At 39.2% G+C, this 25,687-nt stretch overlaps 1 protein-coding gene across 2 annotated transcripts; it reads right to left on the bottom strand.

The window, feature by feature from the left end:
- Positions 1 to 232: 232 nt before the first annotated feature.
- On the bottom strand, positions 233 to 19,270 carry LOC123244009 (guanylate-binding protein 4-like). Of its 2 annotated transcripts, XM_044672236.1 has the most exons (11): positions 19,164 to 19,270; positions 17,912 to 18,107; positions 13,073 to 13,200; positions 11,967 to 12,076; positions 9,828 to 10,024; positions 7,898 to 8,143; positions 5,197 to 5,477; positions 3,702 to 3,914; positions 2,953 to 3,055; positions 1,728 to 1,921; positions 233 to 569 (listed from the first exon to the last, which is right to left on the bottom strand). In XM_044672236.1, the coding sequence occupies exons 2-11, from the start codon at positions 18,099 to 18,101 to the stop codon at positions 348 to 350; spliced, it is 1,884 nt and encodes a 627-aa protein (XP_044528171.1). In that variant the 5' UTR covers positions 18,102 to 18,107; positions 19,164 to 19,270; the 3' UTR covers positions 233 to 347. The 2 variants fall into 2 exon arrangements, with proteins under 2 accessions (XP_044528171.1, XP_044528172.1); XM_044672237.1 differs by lacking the exon at positions 19,164 to 19,270 and having other exon boundaries at positions 17,912 to 18,302.
- Positions 19,271 to 25,687: the final 6,417 nt, after the last annotated feature.

Below are 25,687 nucleotides of genomic sequence, written 5' to 3'. Positions count from 1 at the left end.
TAAAAAATAAAATAAAATACTGAGATGCTAAGGGTTTTCTGAACCAAGAAAAGGAAGAGGTCTCACTGCTATGTTTTTAAAAAACCCTTACCTTCCATCTTAGAATCAATACTATGAATTGATTCCAAGGCAGAGGAATAGTAAGGGCTAGGGAATGGGGGTTAAATGACTTGCCACATAGCTAGGAAGTATCTCAGGTCAAATTTGAACCCAGGACCTCCTGAACTTGGCCTGGCTTTTTTATCCACTGAGCTACCTAGCTGTTCCTGACCCCCTCCTCCCCAGGACTTTTTAAAGTGGAAAATTATATTCTATACATTTCTTTTGAGAAAGTAAAACCCATTTGATTAGGACATAGCATGGCCCAATCCCTTTATTCCTAAACCAAGGAGTTTTCCTGCCCCAGGTAAAAGGACCATCAATCCAGTGCCAACTGTATCTAAAATTGGAGGCCACCAGGAGGACCTTTGACTCTGAGCAGTCTCAATGTTTGTTTGTAGCTCTTCTATCTCTTTCTTCATCTCTCCAGCTTTGTCATGAAATCCTTCCTCAATCAGCTTCTTTTGTTCCTAAGAACAGACAAAAGCATATCAACCTTGTACCCTGGTTAATCTCTATTCCACCAAGAACCAGCCACCTCAATGTCTTTCTCCTGCCTAAAGTTTGAGCCTGAAGTAAATTGGAGGAAGAGGAAAAGGAAACAGGTGATTATTCTTCAAGGAACATTCCTGAACAGTGAGAAAAATAACCTAGGGGATAGGCCTTTGCTGCAATGACTGCAGGGTGGTCCTGATTGCAGTGGGAGTGGATGTCTTTTCCCTGTAGCTATTTCTATCAATGAGGTTACAGGACCAGCTTTCTCTCCCATTTTCAGAAAAGAGCAAAGTACCTGGGAATTGACACAATGGAATGTCTTGAATTTAGCCCTCTATAGGTTTCAGAAAAGGTACCAGAAGGGACCTGGGACAAGTTTAGGAATGGAAGTTAAGCCAGGACTTTCTGACCTGAAGGCAGAGAAGATGCTGACAGAGATAATGCCAGAGATTTCTGACTAGGAAATAGAATTTTTTAAATGGCCTTAAGCCTGTATACAAAAGTTAGTTGAGATGGATTTTTGTTCCAAATAGCTTGGTGGCTGAGTTTTCTCTCCTTCTAGAGAAAAAAGGTGGGTAGCAATTGAGGCTAAGAGAAATACATCAATCTTTCATGGGAGAAAAACCAATGATGGTTGTTCACTAGACTGATGACTATAATTTAAAGTGTCTGCTTTGTATCAAAGGGCTACAGCAGAAAAGCCTCTGGGCATGAGGTCTTTGTTTTGAACTGATTGTTGTCTTCTGGTTGACTAGAAAAACACAGACATAAGTAGGGGCTTGTGAAATTTGAATCTCATAGAGGGTGGACCTGTATAGTAACTTGAACTTCTCTTAGACTTGTCTGGACATCTCATTGTGAGAGCTGGCTGGATGATGCATGGTGACACAAAAATCATTTGATCAGTACAGTAGTTCTGTGGGCTCAGTGAGACAGCTGTGATTGTCCCTATTTTACAGGTGAGAAAACTAAGGATGAGAAAAGAGAAAGGGCTCAAACCTAGATCTTCTGAGGAAAAGTCTAGGACTCTTTGGTCTTCACCATGCTGACTCACATGTAAGTGTCCATTCCTTTCTTTCCATAGTAGTGTTGCCACTTCCTAAACACAACCATTGACCCCAATTTAGGTGTACCTTTAGCTTATGATTCAGAATCATTTCCTGTTCTCTCATCATCTGGTTCCTTTCTTCCTCCATCTTTATTTTTAATTGCTTTATGTTTTCTTCATAACTTCTCTTCTGAGCTTCCATCTTTTGCTGCATTTCCATCTGTTGCTGTTCCAATAACTTCTGCTCCTTCTTGGCTGTTTCTCTTTTGATTTGTTCAGCTGCTCCAGTGTTTGATGGAATAGAAAGTATGAGATTAAAACAGGTGAGACTAGTTTTCATCTCCTGTCAGTTAGTCAACAAGCATTTCTTAAGTTCTAACTAAGGGCCAAGTACCTAGTTAGAAACACTTGAGAGACCAAACAAAAAAATAGAGCTAAAAACAATTCCTGCTCTAAAGAAGCTAATATTCTGATGGAAGAAATAAGTTCCAAATAATTTCACAGGTGTAAGGAATATGAATATGTAACAAATAAAATCCCTTAAACATCCACAGGAAGTTTAGACCAGAGAACTCAAGATTTGTTCAAGGACCCCCAAATTTCCAATATCACAAATAGTGAAGAGGAGAAAAAACAAATGGGAAAGGCAGCATTAGAAGCTGGTAGAGCCACCTTTTGAGAAGGTGGGATTTTAGTTGTCTGTAATGGAGCCAAGAAGTAGGCATGACACAGAGGATTAATGGTGTAGGTGACAGCAAGTAGAAAGTCTTGGAATTTTGTTCCCAGCTGCCCACTGGAAAGGAGGCCAGCCCAAGTTACCCCCACCAAGAAAAGGTAGGCCCCCTTTGCTCCTTGGAATTTGGAGATGACACATTGTGTCCAAGGATGAAGGGAGAAAAGTATAATAAAACAAGAAAAGTAGGAAGAGGTTAATCTATGAAGGACTTTAAAGGCTAATTATGACATTTACATATGATTCTGGGGGTAATAGGAGTCATTGAAGATCCCTGAGCAGGAAGGTAACATATGCATTTCTTCATGAACTCAGAATCCAAAGTATGAGAAACTGGAAATTCCTATATTTTTCTTTCTTAATTAGAGTAAGAGAAACAGAGCTTCAAAAGTCTGAGGGAGTAGTCCTTTTAAAAATGTTGGATTTATAGTCATATTCACAGCAGAGATTGGTATAGAAGGAATCCCAAGTACTTCAGGAAAATCTTCATCACACTCAAGCCATTAGGGAGAATTTTGTTCCAACCCCAACTCTAAAACCTTCTATGACTAGAATATCACACCCCAGGCCCCTGTACCTTTCAAAGTCTTCTCGTGGTCAGTGAGAGCTTCATCTGTCTTCAGGATAGAATCTTCTATCACTGCCATCTCCTCCTCAAACTTTTGGAGAACCTCGCCTGCCTGGATAACCACATAAGACAGATGCCACATGATTTTTCCCCAGACCCAGTCAGATGCTGAGAAGCACAAATGATAGGAGCAATATCTGCTATATAGGTTAATCTATTAATATCCTTAAAAGGTATTGAAAACATTTCGGGGACATGATTGGTTCAAGAGACTAAAAACAGGAGCCATTGACATGACATTGATGTGGTCAGTGAGTACCAAAAAACCAGGACACAAGAAAGTACAGCTATGAACATCTCATTTCATTCCAATTTTGGACCTGAGGTACTAGGCCAGCCTGCATCAAGCCTAACCTAGTATGTCTCTTCTATGGTCTAGCTTCTGTGCAGGTGGAAAATTTGCCACACCTGAGCTACATTCCCAGCATCCTTTTCAGTACGTCGAAAGAGGGTGTACTTAAAAGGATGCTGGGAATGTAGCTTAGGTAGCTGGGAATGCACACTTCATAAAGCAGATTCTCTTGTTAGGAAATAGAGATTTCTGTCATGAACTTGCTGTTGAGATAAGGACAGAAAAATCAAATGTGTGTAGACCTTCTTCTCTTGGGTGATTATTAGTGGGAGAAAGTCAATGCTGAAACACCCAGTGGGTCAATGAAGCCCTCCTCACCACTCCCAGATCCCAGACCTTTCCTCACCTTTATCCCTTTCCTGGGTATTTTATCATAATTGTTCAATATTTTTTCTTTTTCTTCCCTGAAGAGATTGTAACCTCCTGGCACAGAGAAAGTGCCTCGAGAAATGGCTTCCCTCAGGGTCTCAGAGAGGTGGGAAAGCTTAGATTGACAATATTTGATTGATTTTTCCTCATTTTGACATATGAATTCATTCTTCTTGTTTTCTAAGATTTCCTGCCATTAAGATGGAGAGAAAACCAGTTAAGGAATAGGAAGAGATTTAATAGCAATAATAATAATAATAATAGCTAATGATACCTCTAAAGTTATCAAAGTGCTGTATGTGCCCTATTTCACTGGCAAGGGAGTGGGATTCTAAAGAAACCACTGTGAGGAGGTCTACATGCTTTTGCTTTTCTGGAAAGATATATAGTGTGGTAGAATAAAGCTCAAAACCTTGGTCTGGGACTTGGAACATGGGTTCTGATTTCAAGTCTGCTACTCTTTAGCTAGGTCACCATGGACAAGTCATCTACCTTCTCTTGAGTCCAAAGTTCTCACTCCCAAAATGAGGTGATTACATCAAATGATCCCCCATATCCCTGCCAGTCTTGGAATCCCATAATAATGATTCTCCCTTGGGGCCAGGCCAAGTGAGTACTAAAAGGTTAAATAATTGTGGGCAGACCTTTCAATTGGCAGGAGATGCTCCTAGAAAGATGCTGAGAGTGTTGGGAGGAAGAAGGTGTATAGAAATAAGTAAGTCTGTGAGCTGGAGCAAAACTACAGTGTGGTCTGAGAGAGCTATGATGCCATCTATTCAGCAAATATTTGAGAGGATGGTATTGAGTCTTCTAAGGAAGCAACCTATTTCAGTGTCATACAGAAGACAATTTTCCAGGGAAGTAACATTTGGACCTTCATACCTTTATCTCTCAGAAGAGTCCAGGTTTTTCTCTCATGAGCTGGGGATGCAGGCCAAAAAGTCAACAAAATCTGAACGATTGTTGACCAGTCCCTAGTGTTTACTCAAAAAAGAGAGGCAAGCTTGATCACATAGGTCAATGGGGCTATGACTGGGGATGTAGACTCTAAACCAGTGATTCCCAAAGTGGGAACTACTGCCCCCTGGTGGGTGCTTCAGTGATACAGGAAAGCGGTGATGGCCACAGGTGCATTAATCTTTCCCATTAATTGCTATTAAAATTTTTAAAAATTAATTTCCAGGGGGCTAAGTAATATTTTTTCTGGAAAGGGAGTGGTAGGCCAAAGAAGTTTGGGAACCACTGGTCTAAACAATCACTCTGGTGCAAATATCAATAATATGGAAATAGGTCTTGATCAATGACATGTAAAACCCAGTGGAATTGTGCGTTGGCTATGGAAGGGGATTGGGAAAGGGGAGGGAAAGAACATGAATTATGGAACTATGGAAAAATGTTCTTAATCAATAAAAAAATAAAAACAAAAAACAAAAAAGAGGCAATAGAATGTATAAATTGCTGAGAGAACATACCACCAATTCATTTTGGAAATAGTGCATGTCATCCTTGAAAGAATCCTTCATGAAAATTGAGATGGCTTCTTTCTCACAATCTGCATGTAGGTTTAGCAGGTCCTGGAGAGTTTCTGTGGGGAAGTCCACCTTGAGGACCATCTGCTCTACGTAATGGTTGGTAGCTTTTTGCACAGCAGCTGAGTTCTCAATCTCAGCCAATGCCAACACTGCATTCTCCAGGCAGGGAATGTCCCCACCAGAGATGGTTTCCACATAGACTTCCAACAGATTTCCCAACCCTGATATACAAAATGAAATGGGATATGAGGCAAAGAGAACTCATTATCCAAAATGATTCTATTGTTAATTATTTAGTAGAATCTATGACTGGCCAGAGATCTGTGACAATATTTTTAGCAAGTGGCTTTGATTATGAGTAAGTAACTTTGATTTAACGGGAGCCCATGACCTTTCAAGATACTCTATTTTACTTTTTAAATAATTTAGAAATTAGTAAATCTCAATTTTTATCAAACCCAAATATATCTCTTAGCAAATTCTACCCATTTCTCCTGATTTTGACCCTCTGGGGTCAAGGAGAATGGACCTACACCTTCTTCTATAGGCTCATTCTTGTGTAAACTTCAGTCCTTTCACCAATTTTACTTATTTTATTCTGGAAATGTTTGACCTTGTCTAGATCTTTTCTAATGTGTGATGCCTAGAACCAAACCCAGAATACCAGATATGGCTCAAATGAAGCCAAATAAATCCTGGGAAATTATTATGTCACTTGTTCTTGGCAATGAAGTAGTGAATAACTTGGCATTTGTGGCTTCTGACTGCTATAGAACTTGTCATTCATGAAACTCCCCAGATCTTTTCTCCTTGGTCTATTGACTATCCCTATCTCCCCTTCTTCTATTTCAATTAATTTTTTGTACCCAAATGGAGAACATTACATTTATTCTTATCAGGTTCCATTATTCATTTAGTCATTGTTTTAACCTGCCAGGATAGCCATCTTCTATAATTTTGTTGATGTTATTGAGAAAGATCTTCCCCAGTTGACAAATTGTCAAGGGACATGAATAGGCAGTTTTCAGATGAAGAAATCAAAACCATCAATATTCACATGAAAAAATGTTCTAAATTCCTCCTGATTAGAGAAATGCAAATCAAAACAATACTGAAGTACCACCTCATACCTGGCAGATTGGCCAATATGACAGGAAAGGAAAATAATAAATAATGGAAGGGATGTGGCAAAATTGGGACACTAATACACTGCTGGTGGTGCTGTGAATTGATCTAATCATTCTTGAAGGCAATTTAGAATTTTGCCCAATGCATGCCCTTTGATCCAGCAATACCACTACTAGGTTTGTGCCCTAAAGAAATAATAATGAAAAATGTTTGTACAGAAATATTCATAGCCTCACTCTTTATGGTGGCAAAAAATTGGAAAATGGGGGGTGGGTGGGAGAGTGTCCCTTGATTGAGGAATGGCTGAACAAATTGTGGTATATGATGGTGACGGAATACTACTGTCCTGCAAGAAATGATGAACTGAAGGATTTCTATATGAACTGGAAAAAGCTCCAGGAACTGATGCGGAGTAAAATGAGCAGAACCAACAGAACATTATACACAGAAAGTGAAACATTGTGGAATAATCCAATGTAATAGTCTTTGCTACCATAAGACAATCCCAAGGGACTTATGAGAAAGAATGCTATCGACATCGAGAGGAAGAACTGTGGGGGTAGAAACACAGAAGAAAAACAAATGACTTATCATTGGTTTATATGGATATAAGTTTGGGGGTTTGGGTTTTAAGATTGCTCAATTGCAAAAATGAATAATAAGGAAATAGGTATAAGTGATAACATTTGTATAACTCAGTGGAAGTGCTTATTGGCTCTGAGACTGGGGAGGGGAGAAGGGAGGGAAAGAAAATGAACTATGTTAACATGGAAAAATATTTAATATATGTATATATGTTCAATATATACACATACATATATGTATAAGTTCAACTTGTAAAAAAATTAAATTAAAAAATTTTTAAAAGGAAAAAGAAAGGTCTAAAGTCCTAAAGCACTCCAAGTTGACCTGAAACTATTAAGAATTATTTTTGAGGGTCTGATCATTTAATACATTCTGAAAGCAACTTATAGTTTTATCATCTTTTTTTTACACATCTCTATCTTGTTCGTAATTGTAGTGTGTTATACTATTAAATATTTTCTAGTATGCTAAATTGACACTATTCCTCTGATGTACATCAACCCAGTTATGGTGTCGAACAAGGAAATTTGTTCAATCTGCTGGATTTGGGTGATATTTACTTCCCTTTCTTTATGCTTCCAAACTCTTTCCTTAATTATGTGCTCTAGAATTTTGTCAGATATACAAGTTAAAATCACTGGTTTATAGTTTATTAACTTCACTCACTTTGCTTTTGGAAAATTAAAGCAATTGTCTTTTTCTATTCCTGTGTCTAATGGAGATTTAATCTGCATCAAAGATCACTGGCATTGTCTAAGAACACATATTCCTAGGGATTTATAAACTGAAAAAAAATAGGGAAACAAGAACAAATAAAGCACCATCCAAAGGGAGATTAATAAAAAAATTACAATATCTATATACATACAAGAAACAAGATAACTATCCAATCCCGATCAAATATGCATTGGGGCAAAGAAAAACTCACGATTGCCATTGATCTTGATACCCCCACTAAGGGTCTTGGGTTTTGCATTGGAAAAGATGTGAAAGCAGAACTGGTCTGCTTGATGCTTGAACATAGGGTCCAGTTGGCTGTCGTGGACATCTTCAAGATGGGATAAGAGTGACTTATCATATGTTGGTCGTTCAAAAGTAAAACACTTTCGGTTGGGAAAGAATTTTCTGATGCATTCTCGTGGATGGTTTGTCAATTGACTTTTGGGGTTCTTGCCTGAGGGAAAGAAAAACAGAGATGGTGGTAAGGCACAGGCTTGCGACAAGGGGGGCATGAAAACTGCATAAGATCAGGAATTGCTGTATTCAAGTTTACATTTATCCAATCCTAAGGCAGAATTATAGACACAGAATTTTTAAAACCAGAAGAGATTTAAAATGATTGCTGGAAATCAAACAACTACTAGTTCTTATAGGATGATGTGAGAAATAATTTTACTCCTAAACTATTTTAGTAGATATCTACCCATCTTAAATCAGTCATTTTACCTCTATGATTAGTTCTCAGTATTATCTAATTTAATATTATTCCATAGGGATGGTGATTACTTATTTATTATTAATTGACAATAATCAGAAATAACTAGGTATAGGTTGTAGTCCAGTCTACAGTGCACCTGACCTGTGTAAACCTAGAGTAAGACCCAGAGCCCCTGTCCAAACCCAAGGTAAGGCCTCAAGTCCCAGGGCAAGGGAGCCCACAGTGTGCCAGGCTGGTATAGGCCCAGAGTGAGGCCTGATGCCCTGCCCAAGCCTGAAGTTAGGGCCTCTGCTATAGCACAAGGTAGCTTGCAGTGCCCTAATCCTTGCAGGCCATTAGCAGTTGTGAAGAGAGACTAAATCAGCAGCAGGAGGTGGCTTTCAGAGCTCCCAGCCCATAGGCCATCATACTACATTTAAAGAATCGAAACTTACTGAAACCCAGAATTTGAAGTAAGCGTAGTAGCAAGGAAAAATTGAAGTTTAAGAAAGTGCCTCCTCTACCCTGAGAACAGAGCCCACCTTTAAGATAAAAGTAAAAGTCAAGAAAAAGGTTGGGGAAAATGAGCAAACAACATAAAAAATTAGTATGGAGATAAAGAAGAGCCAGGTACAGACTCAGAGGGGAACAGTGAGATCAAAGCAGCTACATGCAGAACTTAAAAGAAAAAGTGTGAATTGATCTCAGGCTCTGGAAGAACTCAAAAAGGATTCCAAAAATCAGTTAAGAGAGGCAAAGGAAAAATGGGGAAGAGAAATGAAGGCAATGCAAAGCAGAGTTGGCCAAATGGAAAAAGTGGCACAAAAATCTAGTGAAGAAAAGAGCTTTTTAAAAAGTAGAACTGACCAAATGGATAAGGAACTTCAAAAGCTCAAGGAAGAAAATAATTTCTTAAAAATTTAAGATAATTTAAAGATTATTGAACTACCTGAAAGTCATAATAAGAGAAAAAATCCTAGACAGCATAATAAAAGAAATTATCAAAGAAAATTATTATTCCTGAACAAGAGGGTAAAATACGAATTAAAGGAACCCACAAATCACCTCCTGAAATAAATGCCCAAATGACAACTCCCAGGAATATTATTGCTAAATTCAAGATCCTCCAGGCTAAGGAGAAAATACTGTGAGTATCCAAAAAGAGACAATTTAAATATCATGGAGTCACAGTCAGGATTACGTAGGATTTAGCTTCCAAATTAAAGTATTGAAAGTCTTAGAATATGATATTCCAACTAATCCTGAACAGATTCATGAGAGCTATGATAACTCTCAGCCTACATTTCTATAGTTTATGAGATTCAAAAGAAACACAGGAATAAACAGTTAAGCACCAAAGAAAAGGGGAAAAAATGATGTAATTTCTTCCTGTTCTGTCCAGGGCCACCCATACACCCAAGCTTGTTTCTTGATACATTACCTTTACTTAGTTTTAAGGCGTTTTCCAAGTATTCATCTGAGGTGATGGGTTGTCCATCTAGCTCAAGGTCCAGGGCAAAATCTCGCACAGTCCACACAAAGTCTGGGAAAAAACTCACAAAATTTGCTGAGTCTTCTTCTGCATCAGGGTTAAATGAGGACTTGACCTTGATTCGCTCAGTCAGTTCTGTCACATATCTAAGATCTTGGATAAGGAAAAGGAAGCATCCACCCACATCAATTCCCACTTTTACCTTCTGGCTCTTCCCTTCCCTCCACAGTCTTATATATTCTGTCCCCCACCCTCTCTTCTCTACTCAGAGGATTTCAATTATAGATGTAAAAGGGAAAAGGAAGAGCTTTTTCAGAGGAGTCCCTGATTAACCTGCTGCATTTTCCAATCAACTTAGTGAGACTCCAGGACTCATCGTGGCCTCTGATTGATATAACATTAGAACACAAGGTCTTGTACTGAACCAATCAGTCAACAAGCATTCATCAAGTGCTTTCTATGTATCAAACACTATCCTAAGTGCCAGGCATATAAATAAAGACAAAATCATGGCCCTTCTTATCAAGGAGCACCCATTCTAATGGGGGAGATAACATAGTTATTATTCTATAATAACAGTTATTATACTATGTACATACACAGTATGTATATATTTTTTGTTTGTATCAATGTAATCCCAGAGGGAAGGTAGTAGAATGGGGAGGCTAGAAATATCCCTTTCTGAGGGTGAAATTTGAACTGAGTCTTCTTGGAGAAAACAAGAGAAGGTAGGAAGTGGAAGGGAGGAGGAAGAGAATTCTAGGGATGAAAGATATTTCCTGTAAAGGCAGAGCTTAGGAGAAAGGGTAGGGTTGGATAAATAGATATTAGTATCATTCGCATAAGGATGGTAATTGAATCCCTTAAACCCAATGAGGTTACCAAGGAAGAAAGTGTAATGGGAGTAGAGAAGACAGTGAGGGGTGGGGTAACTTGGTAGCACAGTGGATAGTGTGCCAGATTTGGAGTCAGGAGGACCTGGATTCAAATCTTAGATACTTCCTAGCTGTATGACTCTGGACAAGTCACTTAACTTCAATTTCCTGGCTTTTGCTATTCTTCTAACTTAGAATTCATACTGGATTCTAAAACAGAAGGCAAGGGTTTTTTTGTTTGTTTGTTTGTTTGTTTTTTGTTTTTAAAGAAGACAGTTCAGGGAAGAACTTTGCAGAACACTAATGGTTAGTGACCATGAACTGAATGAAGATCCAGCTGAGGGGAGGTCAAACAAGTCAGAGGAGGAGAAACAGGAGGTCTGTGTCATGAAAATCTTGAGAGAGTATCTAGGAGAAGAGCTTGATCCAGAGTGGCAAAGGCTGCAGAGAAGTCAAGAAGGAAGAGGATTGAGAAAAGGCCATTAGATATGGTTATTAAGAAGTTATTGAGTTTTTAGAAGAAAGTGAGAGGAAAGGAAGTAGAGGCACTGATTATAGATAATCTTCTCAATGAGTTTCACTATGCTGGAGAGTAGGGATAACAGGTTGTATCTTTTAGAGACAGTAGGATGAAGTGAAGGTTTTTTTTAAAGAATGAGGGACACATGGCTAATTTGGAGGTAACAGCAATGAAACCAACCAATATATAGGGAGAGATAAAAGATTAGTGAAAAGCAAAGATGACATAGAGGATAACCTGTTGGAAAATACAGGATGAGATGGAATGAAGAGAGGTTTGCCTATGCAAGTAGAAGAGCCAAATCTTCATGTGAGACAGGGGTGAAGGATGTGATAAAGGGGAAAACATGAATTATGTTAGATGAAAATGAGGGGAAAAGAAGCGTGTTGGTGACAAGAAAGAGGAAAAGATGGAATGATCAAGGCTTTTTAGAGTTCTTGAATATGGAAGTGTAATATTTATATGTAATGACAAGCTGAATGAAAGTCCACCCATATCTTCAGTTATCCAAGGATCAGTCATTCTGGTTTGTGGGCATTGACACAAAGAAGCTTGACCACCTAGTGTCTGGTTTTTCTGGGCAGAGTAATTCATGATGATAGCTTCTAAAGTGTAGATAGTTTATTGTCTGTCCTGATGAGGGAGCACCTGCATTGAGGATATCATAGATATTCTGATATTCTAGAAGGATACTGCATCTCTTCCAAAGCCTGGTGGTTAATGGTATTCATGCTGTTATAGACAAAAGTGCTGCTGAGCAGGATGGCCAGAGCAAAGATCCATGAATCATTTTTGGAGTCCCCCTACAAAACAAAACAAAAAATGTCAGTGGACCTATGATTCCACCCTTCTTCCAGGATAATGTATAATCCCTAGAATCAATGGTCAATGTCCTTGGAGTCATGGAACACTCATTCACTTCTTGGTGCTTTAGTGTTGGGACTAGAGACTATAGTCTAAAGCTTTTCCTGGAATCTAAGCCTAAAAGATTCTATGTCTCTCTCTATCTCTTTCTGTCTCTCTCTGTCTCTCTCTCTCTGTTTATACATCTATGCATCTGTCTATCTATCAGTCTATCTACCTATGTAACCATCCTCATTTTAAAAATAAGGAAGCTAAAGAAGAGAGTTCACATGCCTTGGCAAGGGTCACACAGCATATAAATGTTTGAAGCAAAATTTAAACTCAGATCTTTCTGACCCCAAATCTCTCTCCATCATATCATCTGACTGGTCCTTAAAGGCAGAGACTATATAACTTGGGTATTTGGTCCCAGCAGGGAGTAGGTTCTTAGCAAAAGTTTGTTACTTTGTAGATTGTTCAATTTTATTCACTGGTGAATTTATAACCTTGAGGAACAGGTTCAGAAGTGGTTTTCCAAGTTTTTGTTGTTTGTTGTTGCTGTTGTATTTTTAAGAAATGAGACCCTCCTACAAGAAATAGGATTCATAAAAGATTAGTCTGATCTGAGATCCACTGCAAGTTTCATCTTTGGATTTGGGGTCAACTTCCTCTTTTTGATCCATCTATGTCTTGTACTGGAACTTTAGGAAAGTCCATGATATAGAAGAAAATGATAGGACTTAGTTATGGGTCTTTTATGTCAATGTGACATGGCCTCCTTCTTCAAAGTAATGGCAGCATCCCAGAGTTGGCCCTGGAACCCAATCCAGCTAGCATGTATCCTCAGATGAACTGAGCAGAGAATCCCTTGGCTAGACACTGTCATGCCCACAACCCTGTCAGGTACAGAGCCAGGAAGACAATCAAGTGATCACAATGTCATTGCTTTGATTTACCTTTTCCACATCACCAAGGCCCTCGGTATCAAGCAGAACTATGGTATAGTCAGGTTCTGTGGGGTGATCGATGCACCACATCCAGATGCCCTTTGTGTGAGATTGAATAGTGGAACCAAGGGAGAAGCCTACAAAAGAAGGATGAGACATGAGCACCCAGTGGAGGCAGGAAGCCCAAAGGCTGGAGGAGTCAAACTCAGAGGTCCTAAAAAGAGAAGAAGATGGGAAGTTCCTCAATGAGGAAAAAATAATAACAAGGATAATAATTTGGATTTATATACCCCATTTTACATGTGCTATTTCACTCTGTCTTCACAGTAATCCTGTGAAGTAAATGTTACCTTTATCTCCATGTCACAGAGGAGGAAGCTGAGTTTGAAAAAGTTAAATTAGCAGCAATGGGTCATATAGACAAGAAGTAGCTGGGATGGATTTCAAACTCAGTTGTTGGTTCCCAGTCCTACATTATCCAATCTATCTATGAAGAGAGGAATGCATGCATTAAGTTCAACTAAGAGCAATGTGAGATTAGACTTATGGGGTAAGACCTATGGTAAAGATGGTAAAGAAGATCATTGAGACCTTAGGGGTTGCATGGTGAAGCCACTTTTCTGGAGAGTATCAGCCACACCCAATGCTACAAAAAGACCAAAGACCAGAAACCTGAGGATTAAGAATAAGCAGCAGCACAGAGCAGAGCATCATGGCAGGGGCAGTAGAGAGCAAGGAAATGGCTTGTAATGGAACCATGGACACATACCTAACAGCCTTGTGAACTTGGGTGAGTCATTTAATCTCTATGAACCCTTCTCCCCCAATTGCCAGGAAACTTTTTAAGACCTGAAGGAACAGGGAAATTGCGAATCTCCATGGGAAGACAAAGTCTCTACACTGCAGGAATCACAGTACACAAATACACAAACCCACAACTTCCCCCACCCACCCCAACACACACACACACACACACACACACACACACACAGCTAACAGTAGGAAACTGCCAGATTCCCCAGAGGGAAATCCAGGAGAAGGAAGGAGACTTTTGTGCCTGAAAATAAATGGGTACAATTTGTGGAATCTATATGTTTTTATTTGAATGCTGTTGGGTGGGGTTTTGGCTATAGGGTTTTCCCAGAACGTATTTGGTAAAGATTAATTTCCTGTTACCTAAGTTGATGCAGCAGTAGGTTGAGGTCATTCTGGCACTAAAATAGTTAATTGCTAAATGAACCTAGACTTGATAAGGTGTGAATGCTACTAGTCCTTGGTAGAGCTCCTTTGAAAGGGAGGGTTGCCTGACCATCAAGTAACCCTAAGTGTTTTTTCTTTTTCTGGAGAGCCTTGGTAGAAATGGAGTCTTCCCAGAGAGGGATACTTACTTGGTAATGAATGGAGACATATTACAGCATATTATTACACCATCCTTATTTCCAGATGGATCATTGACTTAAACAGTTTTGAAATTTGAACCATAAACGAATAAATGGTAAATGGAAAGTTATACTTTCAAAGTTGTAAGCAGAAGACAAGCTCTTTATCAGTCATGTTGCATAGGAAATTATGGGGTAAAAAAATAAAAACAACTAAACAAAAAAACAAATTTAATCAAAGTCAATAAGAATGATTAATGAGATTCCCAGAGTTCAAAACCATTCCATTTAGATCTAGAGCTATGGTCTTCGATCAAGGACAAGATATAGATAGATACATAGATAGATAGATGATAGATACATAGAGATATGTATAGATATCAATAGATATATGAATAGACTGATATAGAGATAGATAGACAGGTAGGTAGGTAGGTAGATAATCTATCTTAATTCATATGTCAGATCTAGAACTCAGGGATTTTATCTTATTTCAAAAGGAATTTTATCTTATTTTATTTTATTTTATCTTACCTTATTTTGTCTTATTTCTAAAGACCTATGAACAGTAGCATGCCTCACGCCATTAGTCCTCCTGCCAGTCTTGCCCACAAATCCAGAATCCAGGAATTAAACTCTCCACCAGAGAAGAGAATCTCCATCTCTACTACTCCTTATAAAACTGCTGACCAACTGCCCCTCAAAGGACTAGAAATTCAAGCTCTATGAAAATGTTAGACATCCTGAGTGGAAGTCAACATGTATCAGGGGATCACCACCTCCATCTTGATCATTTCCTGCCCTCAAACTTTGAGATAGAGATAGCTCAGATCCCTTCTCCCAAAATCTTTAGGAAAAGGAGCACCTTCAACCTGTGACCCAATCGATAGCCTTGCTTCCAGCCTGGCCCCTGCAGCCATTATTCCAAGAAGTAGCCCCTTTGGGGAAGAGGCCAACCATGTTTGCCACCATTTCTACCAATAGTTGAACAATTGCCACTTATTGGCACCACTTATTAAGAGAAGGTAAGTCTAATAGCCCTGGAGACAGCAGCAGTTGTCTCACCCTAACCACTAGTCCTTTATTCAGCCCACCTCAGGCAGCCATGGTCCAGGGGAACAACTCCTTAGAATTAGGTACTGACTCTGCAGGTGCCAGAGCCCTCATTTCTTCAGTAGCCACAGCAAGTGAAGACCCAAAAAACAGTATTCTCACCATCCAAATCCTTGGAACTAACCAATGATTCTGCAAACATGGTTTTGAGAATTATAAAGATCTATTATTCTCTGATTTTCTCAGAATTCTTAGGACAAACGGACTGTTCCACCTGACTTTAAACTGAAACCTTTTCTATGTGCTACCTGCTCATCAGACTTCCTTGAGCATAGGCGCCATCTTGATTTTTTATTGGTATGGTCATGCTTAGCAGTGTACTCCTTGGCATGTGATGCTTAATAAATTCATTCATGAAGGTAAAAAGGGGAGAAGGAAAGATTCTGAAGATAATCTTGTTGATATTGTTGAGGGCTCACATTGCATATAACATCAAGTTAAGTCGATTCTAAAGATGTTTCAGTACACAAATTCCAATGTGTAGAAATAGTGCAGGAAGTGTTGACTCCAGAATAAGAGGTTCTAGGCTCCAATCTGGCCTCTGTTCTTGACTGCCTGTATAACTTTAGGTCGACTGCTAAAACCCTCTGGAGCTTAGATGTCCTCTCAGGTCCCTTCCAACTCTAAGCTGATGATCCTATGAGAACAGTCAGTATGAAGAAAATGTTTTGCCCTTGTGATTTGGATGGTCTGATTCATCATGGAAATAACTGACAACCAAATTCTCAGATTAACATAATATGGAGTTGAGGCAATAATCCTGAGTAGAAGTAGGGGTATCACTAAGTAGGATAGATAAGCGCAGGGGGAGATGGAGCTGCAGAAAAGCAACCAAGGAGAGTTTTCAATTTTTTAAGAAAAACAAATGAGTTTAATGCTAGACCACTTGGGTCTCATGTCATAAAGATATTTATTCTGCAGTACTCTAATTCATAAGTATTACAGTGTAAGTTCTAAGTCCTTGGTGGACTCTATCTCCTGACTCTTTCTCTCTTATCTGGAATATCTTCCTCATCCCTGTATTTGGCTTTCCTGGCTTCCTTTAATCTCAGCTAAAATGAAATGAGAAAGCACATGAGAAAGTGCTCTAAATCTCTAATAATTAGAGAAATGCAAATCAAAACAACTCTGAGGTTGGCTAAAATGATAGGAGGGGAGAGTAATGAATGTTGAAGGGGATGTGGCAAAATTGGGACATTAATCCATTGCTGGTGGAGTTGTGAACAGATCCAACCATTCTAGATGGCAATTTGGAACTATGCTCAAAGGGCTATAAAAGACTGCCTGCCCTTTGATCCAGCCATACCATTGTTGGGTTTGTACCCCAAAGAGATCATAGATAAACAGACTTGTACGAAAATATTTATAGCTGCACTTTTTGTGGTGGCAAAAAACTGGAAAATGAGGGATGCCCTTCAATTGGGGAATGGCTGAACAGATTGCGATATACGCTGGTGATGGAATACTATTGTGCTAAAAGGAATAATGAACTGGAGGAATTCCATGTGAACTGGAAAGACCTCCAGGAGTTGATGCAGAGCGAAAGGAGCAGAGCCAGAAGAACATTGTACACAGATGCTGATACACTGTGGTAAAATCGAATGTAATGGACTCCTGTACTAGCAGCAATGCAATGACCCAGGACAATTCTGAGGGATTTATGGTAAAGAACACTACCCACATTCAGAGGAAGAACTGCAGGAGTGGAAACACAGAAGAAAAGCAACTGCTTGAACACATGGGTTGAGGTGGACATGATTGGGGATGTAGACCCAAAAAGACCACACCAATGTAATTATCAACAATTTGGAAATAGGTCTTGATCAATGACACATGTTAAAACCAGTGGAAATGTGCATCAGCTATGGGGGAGATGTCAGGGGGGTAGGGGAAAATAAGAGCATAAATCATGTAACCATGTTAACTTTTCTAAAAAATAAAAATTATTAAATGAAAAAAAAAGAATTCCTACTCTTGAGGTACCAGAAAAAAATGAAATGAGAAACTTCTCTTGGTCCCTTGAGTGCTAGTGCCTTTCCTCAAATGATTATCTCTAACATATCTTGTGTAGATCTCATTTGTACAATGCTGTTTGAATGTTATCTCCCTCATTAGACCATGAGCTCCTTGAGAAAAGGGATTCAATTTTCCTTTATTTGTATACTTGTACACTTGGCATAGTTTCTAGCACATCGTAGATACCTAATAAATGCTTATTGACTTCCTGGAAGGCAACAGTAAACCAGGGGCCAATATTTAAACCTTCACTGGGTCTCAGACATGCCCTGTTATAACTCTAACCTATGGCACAAAATCCTCCAAAAGCAGACTCCCAGAGGCCAGACACTCCACTCACCTTTGTTCCTTCCTGCCAGTCTGTTCAGCAGGTAGGATTTTCCAGTACGATACAGACCAACAATAGCTACCACCACCACAGGCTTGGTGATAGAAGTTAGAATTCGCAGGGCTTTCTGGCTCACCACCAGCTCTCCACTATTGTTTTCTACCAGACATATGGGGGCCTGCATGGGCACTTCAGATGCCATGGTCACCTGTAAGTGCAAAGGGGTCACTTAGACAAAAATCAAGATGCAGTTAATAGGGGAAGATATTTGTAATAGCAAGAGAGGGTGCTCTGCTCTTGCAGAATTCTTTTTTTTTTTTTTTGGAAGACAATTAGCAATGGCAGGTAATAATGATCATGATACTAATGACATAATAATAATTACTTTTATATAGCTCTTTAGGTGTTAGAAAGCACATTACAAATCTTATTCTGATGAAAAGCATGGGAGGAAAATACAATTATCAGCCCCAAACTTACAGATGAGGAAACTGAGGCAGACAATTTCTAGTGTTTGAACACAAGTCTTCTAATTCCTGGCCAGCACTCTATCCACCACTTAGCTGCCTTGACCAACTTTCCCATCACTTAATTTGTGATGCCTAGTGCTATCTCATAGGGAAAATATTCTAGTGTTTGAAAGCCCCACCCCTAAAGTTTCTACCTGGTGCAGTAATAATATACCTCCAGGCCTGCCTTGGTCATGACCATTATTGGGTGTGAGGGATAGATAACATGGAACATTGTCTGCAACAAATATTTTGAAATAGTTTCTTATTAGTGTCTGGGGCTAGTCCCTTCTTGGTATTCCCTAACTAAGTTTGAGCTGATCTCTGTCCATCCCTTTCTACCTCCACCCCATCTTGAAGTTTCTGACCCCTACTTCAATTTCTTTTTCCTAAATCCTGCTTTGTCCTCTGTGAAAATTTACTTTTCATATGCTGTATTAATTTCTACATATCATGGAGAATAACTACATATTTTTGCATCTGGAACCTGGGCCAGAGATAACATCGAGTCTCTCTTTTTTTTTTCCATTTTCTTTGTCTTTAGGATCCCCAGGAATATCTTCCCTTTTAGTAGATTTTGGTTAATAAATGGCAGGCACAAAGATTCTTTCCCTGCCTGTGGATGCCCCACAAACTTTTCTTGTTAAAGCTGACCCCTTGTCTCTTTTCACTGAGTTTTAATTTTTGAGACAAAGTTTATGACTCCAGGGGAAAGACGCAGGGAAGCTAAGAAAACAATTGGAACTCATCCATACCTGTTTCACGAGGCTCCAATCCAAACTGTTCAGGAATGCTCTCACAAGATTCCTCTTTTCTTAGTGATTCCCTTGCTCCCTCTTTGTTCTCTCTTCTTTTCTCTGTGGTTTCTTATAGTGCTTCTATTTTTTATAATAAGGAATTGTGGGAGGGCAACAGAAATTGAAACCAAAAGCAACACGTGGTCTTTCTAACTCTGAGAATCTGGAATTAAAAAATAAAGTGGGTTTGGTTTTTGAAAAATGAAACTAGTATCCATTTCCCAGAAGTGAAGGCTTTACAGAAGCAATTTTGAACGTCAACATCAAAAACAGCTTCTCTTTTTGTTTATATTGGCCAGGAGAAACAGAGAACCCGGAGCCTCACACTGCAAATTCTTTAGGTCACTGACTTAGGTCAGTCCACCAGGTCAGTGGAGTGTCTCTGATTGCTGGCATTAAAGAAATGTTAAAATATTAAAACCTCTTATCTGTTGTCATTTATTTTAGTGCCCGACATACCAGACCAAGGCAATGGGTAGAGATTTCTCATTTGAGGAAAAAAAAAAATAAAAAAGGAGCCCAGATACTTTGGACATTTGAGCATTTCTGGAATTTCTGCAGGATTGCTCAGGAAAGTCTGGGTTTCCTGAAGGAATTATACCATTCAACTAATGGCGAGCTTTCCTTTAGATCTCTGCATCTCTCTTTGAGGATATAAACACACCCAATAGCATCTCATTGAGAGCTGAGGTCTGGTTCACTGATCCAGTTCCATCTCCCTGAACATAAGAGATTATTTCAGCTGAGAGATAATTTGCATGAAAGGAAAAAAAAACAACAACTCATGTAACAAATATGTTGTTAAACAAGACAAATTCCCCAAATGGCTCTATCTAAAATGGGCTACAATTCTGGACCCCTTATGTGGTCATCTCTTTTATTCCTCCTCCTTCCTTGGAATTAAGATCATCTCATCCATGCCTGATTTCCCTGGAAGGGGAACTGGAGCTGGAGGTCTTCAGAAGACAAGGCACTAGTCCATCAGAACCAGTTCTAGTTGGGGGTGGAGATAAGATTTCTTCCTGCTTGGTGGCAATCCCTTAAGAGGAAAGATGGGGAGAACCTCAGACCCAGCTCACAGGCAGTCAACGATGAATACTAAGTACCTTTGGTTCTTTGATTCTACATGTGTTCCTTCATACTAAGGTGGATTAAATTGAAAATCATGATGGAGTGAATTTCCAAATGGCAGGAGATTGAGCCACCAAGATGTCCAGATATAGAGTCCAGTCTGGGGTTGGCAGCCAGCTTGTCAGTCTTTGAGAGCCCAAAGGGTGAGGCGTGGTCTTGAGGGCATAGTCCAGAGTAGCTGAGACAAGGGCTCTTCTAGCAGCTGTGCCATATTTGGGCATGAACTTGGTAGGATCAATGATATATAGACACTGGATGAAGTCTGAGGCCAGTCTTCAGAGGTCAAGGTGACAAAGGGGAGATTATGGCCCTGATTATGCTCAGGGGTGGGGAAAGTATTTCTCCTTCTGCCATATCTTTGATGTAAATGCCCCTTTGTAGAAAGGGAAAGTATTCTTTCATTAGCCTAATTCTCTCCCAAAGATGCTACATATCAGAATACTTTCCCATACCTACTGTTCCTTTTCTCATATCTCCTGAAGCACTGGGTCAGAAGGATGGGGCAACATGTTGCTTGACCATAACACTTACTCCCACACTGTCTCTTTGCCATCATCATTTAGCAAATTCACTTAGAGGCAACATAGTAGAGAAAGGTTAGCATTTTCTTGTTTCAGTTAGAACCTCATTGCTCTAAGAAAATCCTTTAAAAAAACCCTCTAACCTTTTTTTTTGTCCTCAAAGTTCCCTCACCATCTCTTATCTCCCTTTAGTAAAAGTTGTCTTCTGTTGTATTGAGAAAATGAATTCCATCTCTCTTGAATCCCTCTTCACCCCCTCTTATTAAATTTTCATCTTTTTTATTTTGTGGTTAAGCCCAGATTTACAAAGTAGGTTGCCTTGGGATGTATCTTAAGCTCTGTTGTTCTTTGGAATACATTATTTCATTTTTTCCCTATTTCTGTGGGGGAAACTAGGTAAGGTAGGGGGCAGGCTGAACAGTCTTGAGTGGAAGCTAGGTGGCTCAGTAAATAGAGTCAAAAGACTTGAATTCAAATGAGCTCTCAGACACTTATTAGCTGTGTGACCCTGCACAAGTCACTTAACTTCTATTTGCCTTAATCCACTAGAAAAGGAAATGACAGATCTCTCTAGTATCTTTGGCAAGAAAAGCCCATGGACCATGGACGGCAGGTGTCAAGAAGAATTGGGCAAGATGTATTGACTGAACAACAAGGGAAGGATTACAATACTCAAAAAGGCCCAGAACCTGCCATTGCTGAATTAATTTAGGGGAGCTTGGTGGTACAGTAGACAGAACAATGGGTCTGGAGTCCAGAAGGCTCATCTTCCTGAGTTCAAATCTGGCCTCAGACACTAGCTGAATGACCTTGGGCAAATCACTTAACATTGTTTACCTCATCTTTAAAATGACCCAGATGGGGAAATGGCAAACCACTCTAGTATCTTTGCCAAGAAAACCCCACAAGGGTTCATGAAGAGTGAATCATGACTAAAATTGTCTGAACAACAGCAACAGTCTTAAGTAACTGGAATTTAATTTCCTTTATATTTGAAAACATTTTGGTTACTTACAGAATTTATTATTTCTCAACAGAACTGTTAAATTAAACCATTATATGTCTTAGAGTTTGCAGATTTGGGTTCTGAGGAAGAGCAAAGAGGCTGACATCTCTAAACTGAAGAGTGTGTGGAGGGGAATTAAGATTCAGGAGTCTGGAAAGGTGGATAATAAGGGAATAAGCAAGTTATTAAGCACCTACTATGTGCCAGTCACTTTGCTAAGAAGTTTAAAAATATTATTTCATTAGATACACATAATAACCCTGTGAAGAAGATGCTATTATATCCTATTTTACAGTTGAAAAGGTGAGTAAGAAATTAGGCGACTTGCCCAAGGTCACACAATTAGTGTCTAAGGTTGGATTTGATCTCAGGTCTCTGATTATTCCCTCTAGGTTTCCCTGGGACACCACTGTCTCCTGATTCTCATCCTGCCTATCTTACCACTGGTTCTCTGTCTTCTTTGCCAGATCCTTCTCCAGATCCTCCTCTCTAACTATCGGTATCTCTTAGGGTTCTGTCCTGTGTCCTCCTCTCTTCTCCCTCTATAGTACTTCAGTTGGTGATCTTATCAGATGCCATATTTACCACCTCTATGTTGATGATTCTCACATCTATCTTTCCAGCAACCTTTACTGATCTCCAATCTCACATCTCTAAAAATAGATCCTCCAGGACACATCTCAAATCCTAAGTGCCCAAAACTGAACTCATTATCTTTCCCCCTAAACCATTCCCACCCTTTTCTGATCTTCCTTATACCTGCAGAGGACAACACCATTCTCTAAGTCCCCCAGGCTTGAAATCTAGGAAATGTTTTAACTCCTCGCTATCTCTCACCCTCCATATCCAATCTGTCGCATCTCTCAAATATGCCCCTTTTCTTCTCTGACAGGGTCACAGTTCTAATGTAGCCCCTCATCACCTTGCATTTGATTTGTTACAATAGCCTGCTGATGGATATGCCCATTTCAACTTTCTCATCACTCCAATCCATCCTCTATTTAACAACTAAAATGATTTTCCTAAAACATAGATCCAACCATGTCACTCCCTTACTCATTAAAATTCAGTGACTCCCAGGATCAGATGGAAAATGCTGTTTGGTACTCCAAGCCTTTCATAGCCCAGTCCCTTCTTTCCTTTCTAGTCTTTTTATGACTTGCTCATTGACAGATTTTCTTCAGTTCAATAACACTGTCATCCTTTCCATTCCATGTACAAGATACAACATCTCTCAACTCTGGACATGTTTCTCTGGCTTCTCCCCCCCCATGCCTAGAATGTTTTCCATCCTCCTCTTTGCCTATAGACCTCCCTAATTTCCTTGATTCCCAACTAAAATCTCTTCTAGTACTGGAAGCCTTCCCCAATCCCTCTTAGTTCCAGTGCCTTCCTTCTCAATTTGCTTCTTATTTATTCTCTGTATATCTTACTTTGTATACATTTGTTTGCATTAGAATATATTAAATACATAGGATTCCTCCATTACAATCTATGTAAGCTCTTTGAGGGCTGGGATTATCTTCTCTTTTTATATCTGCACTATTTACCACCATGCCTATAAACACCAACAGGTATTTAATCAGAATTTAGTGGTCAACCTGATTGATTAATTCCAGGCTCAGCTTTCTCCCCATTTAGCTACACCTAGATAGGTGAATATGAAAGGCTTTAAATACCAGAGGATTTTGTATTTGATCCCAGAAGTCACATTATATGGTCAGACTGAACTTTAGAAAACTTTAGGAAAATCACTTTTACAGATGAGTAGAGAATGGACTTGTGTAGAATTGTGGCAGGAACAGCCACCAGCAGAATATCACAAAAATTTAAACATGAGGTGATTAGCCTATAGCAGGATGGTGGCAATGTCAGAAGAAAGAAGGAAGTGCATAGGAGAGAGATTACAAATGTAAAAAAGTGAAGGGCTTTTGCAGCAGACTGGATATGGGGGTTGAGAAAGAGTGAAAAGTTTGATGATGCCTGGATGGAGAGCCCAAGGCACTGTGAAGATACTGTCCTGGGCATTAATAGGGAATTATGGACAGTGTAGGGGTAGTTGGGGGAAAGATAATAAGCTCAGTTTTGAATAGAGTTAAGATATCTATGAGATATTTAGTTCAATATGTGTAATAGGCAAGAAATACAAGAGTGGAGAACTATAGAGAGGGCAGGGCTAGATAACTTCATTTGAGAATTATTAACATAGATAAGATGACTAAATCTAGGGAAACTGATGAGGTCACCAGGTGGAATAATACAGAGGAAAAAGAGAAGGAGATTCATGATGAAGTAGGACATTCCTGTTTAGTGAGGAGAACCCAGGGGAAGATCCATTAAAGGAGACTGAAAAAGAGTAGTCAGGAAGGAAAAGAACCTGGAAAGAAGAATGTCTGAAAACCCTAGAAAGAAGAGACTATCAAGACAAGAGTGTGACCAAGATTGTCAAAAGGCTGCAGATGGATCAAAAAGGATGAAGACTACTTGTACAAAAATATTTAGAGCAGTTCTTTTTGTAGTGGAAGAGAACTGGAAATTAAGGGGATGTCCATAAATTGTGGAATTGCTGACCAAATTGTGGTGTATGTTTGTGATGGAATATTATTGTGCTATAAGAAATGATAAGTAAGATGAATTCAGAAAAAAGCTAGAAATATGTGCAGGAACTGATGCAAAGTGAAATAAATAGAAGTGGGAGAACATTGTACACAATAACAGCAATATTGGCCAATGATTATCTGTGAAAACTTGGCTACTCTCAGCAGTACAATGATCTGGGACAATCCTGAAAGACTTATGATGGGGAATGTTATCCACCTCCAGAGAAAGAACTGTTGGAGTTATCTCTTAAATCAGTGTATTTTATGGTTTTATTTTGGGTTTTGGTTATGTATGACTTTGCTCTTACAACAATGATCAATATGGAAGTGTGCTTTGACACTTATGACAATAAAAATGACAATAAAAATAAAATTTTAAAAAATGTTGAAGACTTCAGAAAGGCCATCAGATTTGACAGGAGATCATAGATAATTTTGGAGAAAAAAGTTTCTATGAATGGTGAAGTTGTAAGACAAACTAGAGTTAATAAGGGAGTGGAAAGAAGCAAAGGCATCTATTGAAAATTTAACCACAAAAGGCAGGAGAGATATAAAATGATGGTTAACAGGGATGGAATGTATATATTGCAATTATTGAAGATAAAGAATGTGAGGGAATGGAAATAAGACTCATGATGCATAGTGAGATTTGAAGTAAAAGTCATTAAGTTCTTTAATCCTCATGATATTTAAACACCTTAGGCCTGTGTTGGTGAACTTATGGCACATGTGCTGGAGGAAGCTGTTTCCTTCCCCTTTCCCACCATGCCTAGGGAAATTTTTCATATCACCCACTCCTCTGCTCAGCAGTCCAATGGAAGGACTTCCTCCCTCCCCTATCTGGGGTAAGGGGGTGGACCACATGCTGCATGAGGGTTGCAGTTTGGGCACTGGGTCTCTAAAAGGTTCACCATTGCTGCCCTAGGCAATTACCTGATCAAATTAATTCCTCATCTACTAATGTTTATGATGGCTATTCCCCAGTTACCTCTCATTTTGGGAGCTCACTCCAGTCTCAAAAATTCACACAATGGAAGTATTTTCTGGGACTGGGATCTCTCCTTCTAATTGGATCATTTCTCTGAGAACTTCATTTCAAGGATACCAAAACTAGACTTGTCTTCATTCTCTTCCATGCTTCTTGTTTTTCTCCTCCTCTTTCCTCCTTCCTTAACTCCTTTGCTTTCACCTTCTTCTTCTCCTCTTTCTTCCAATCAGATTCCA

This window comes from Gracilinanus agilis, chromosome 4, assembly GCF_016433145.1.
Source record: "Gracilinanus agilis isolate LMUSP501 chromosome 4, AgileGrace, whole genome shotgun sequence".
Lineage (NCBI taxonomy): Eukaryota > Metazoa > Chordata > Mammalia > Didelphimorphia > Didelphidae > Gracilinanus > Gracilinanus agilis.
Note: the sequence above shows the minus strand (reverse complement) of the source record. Positions and strands in the feature narration are given on the sequence as shown.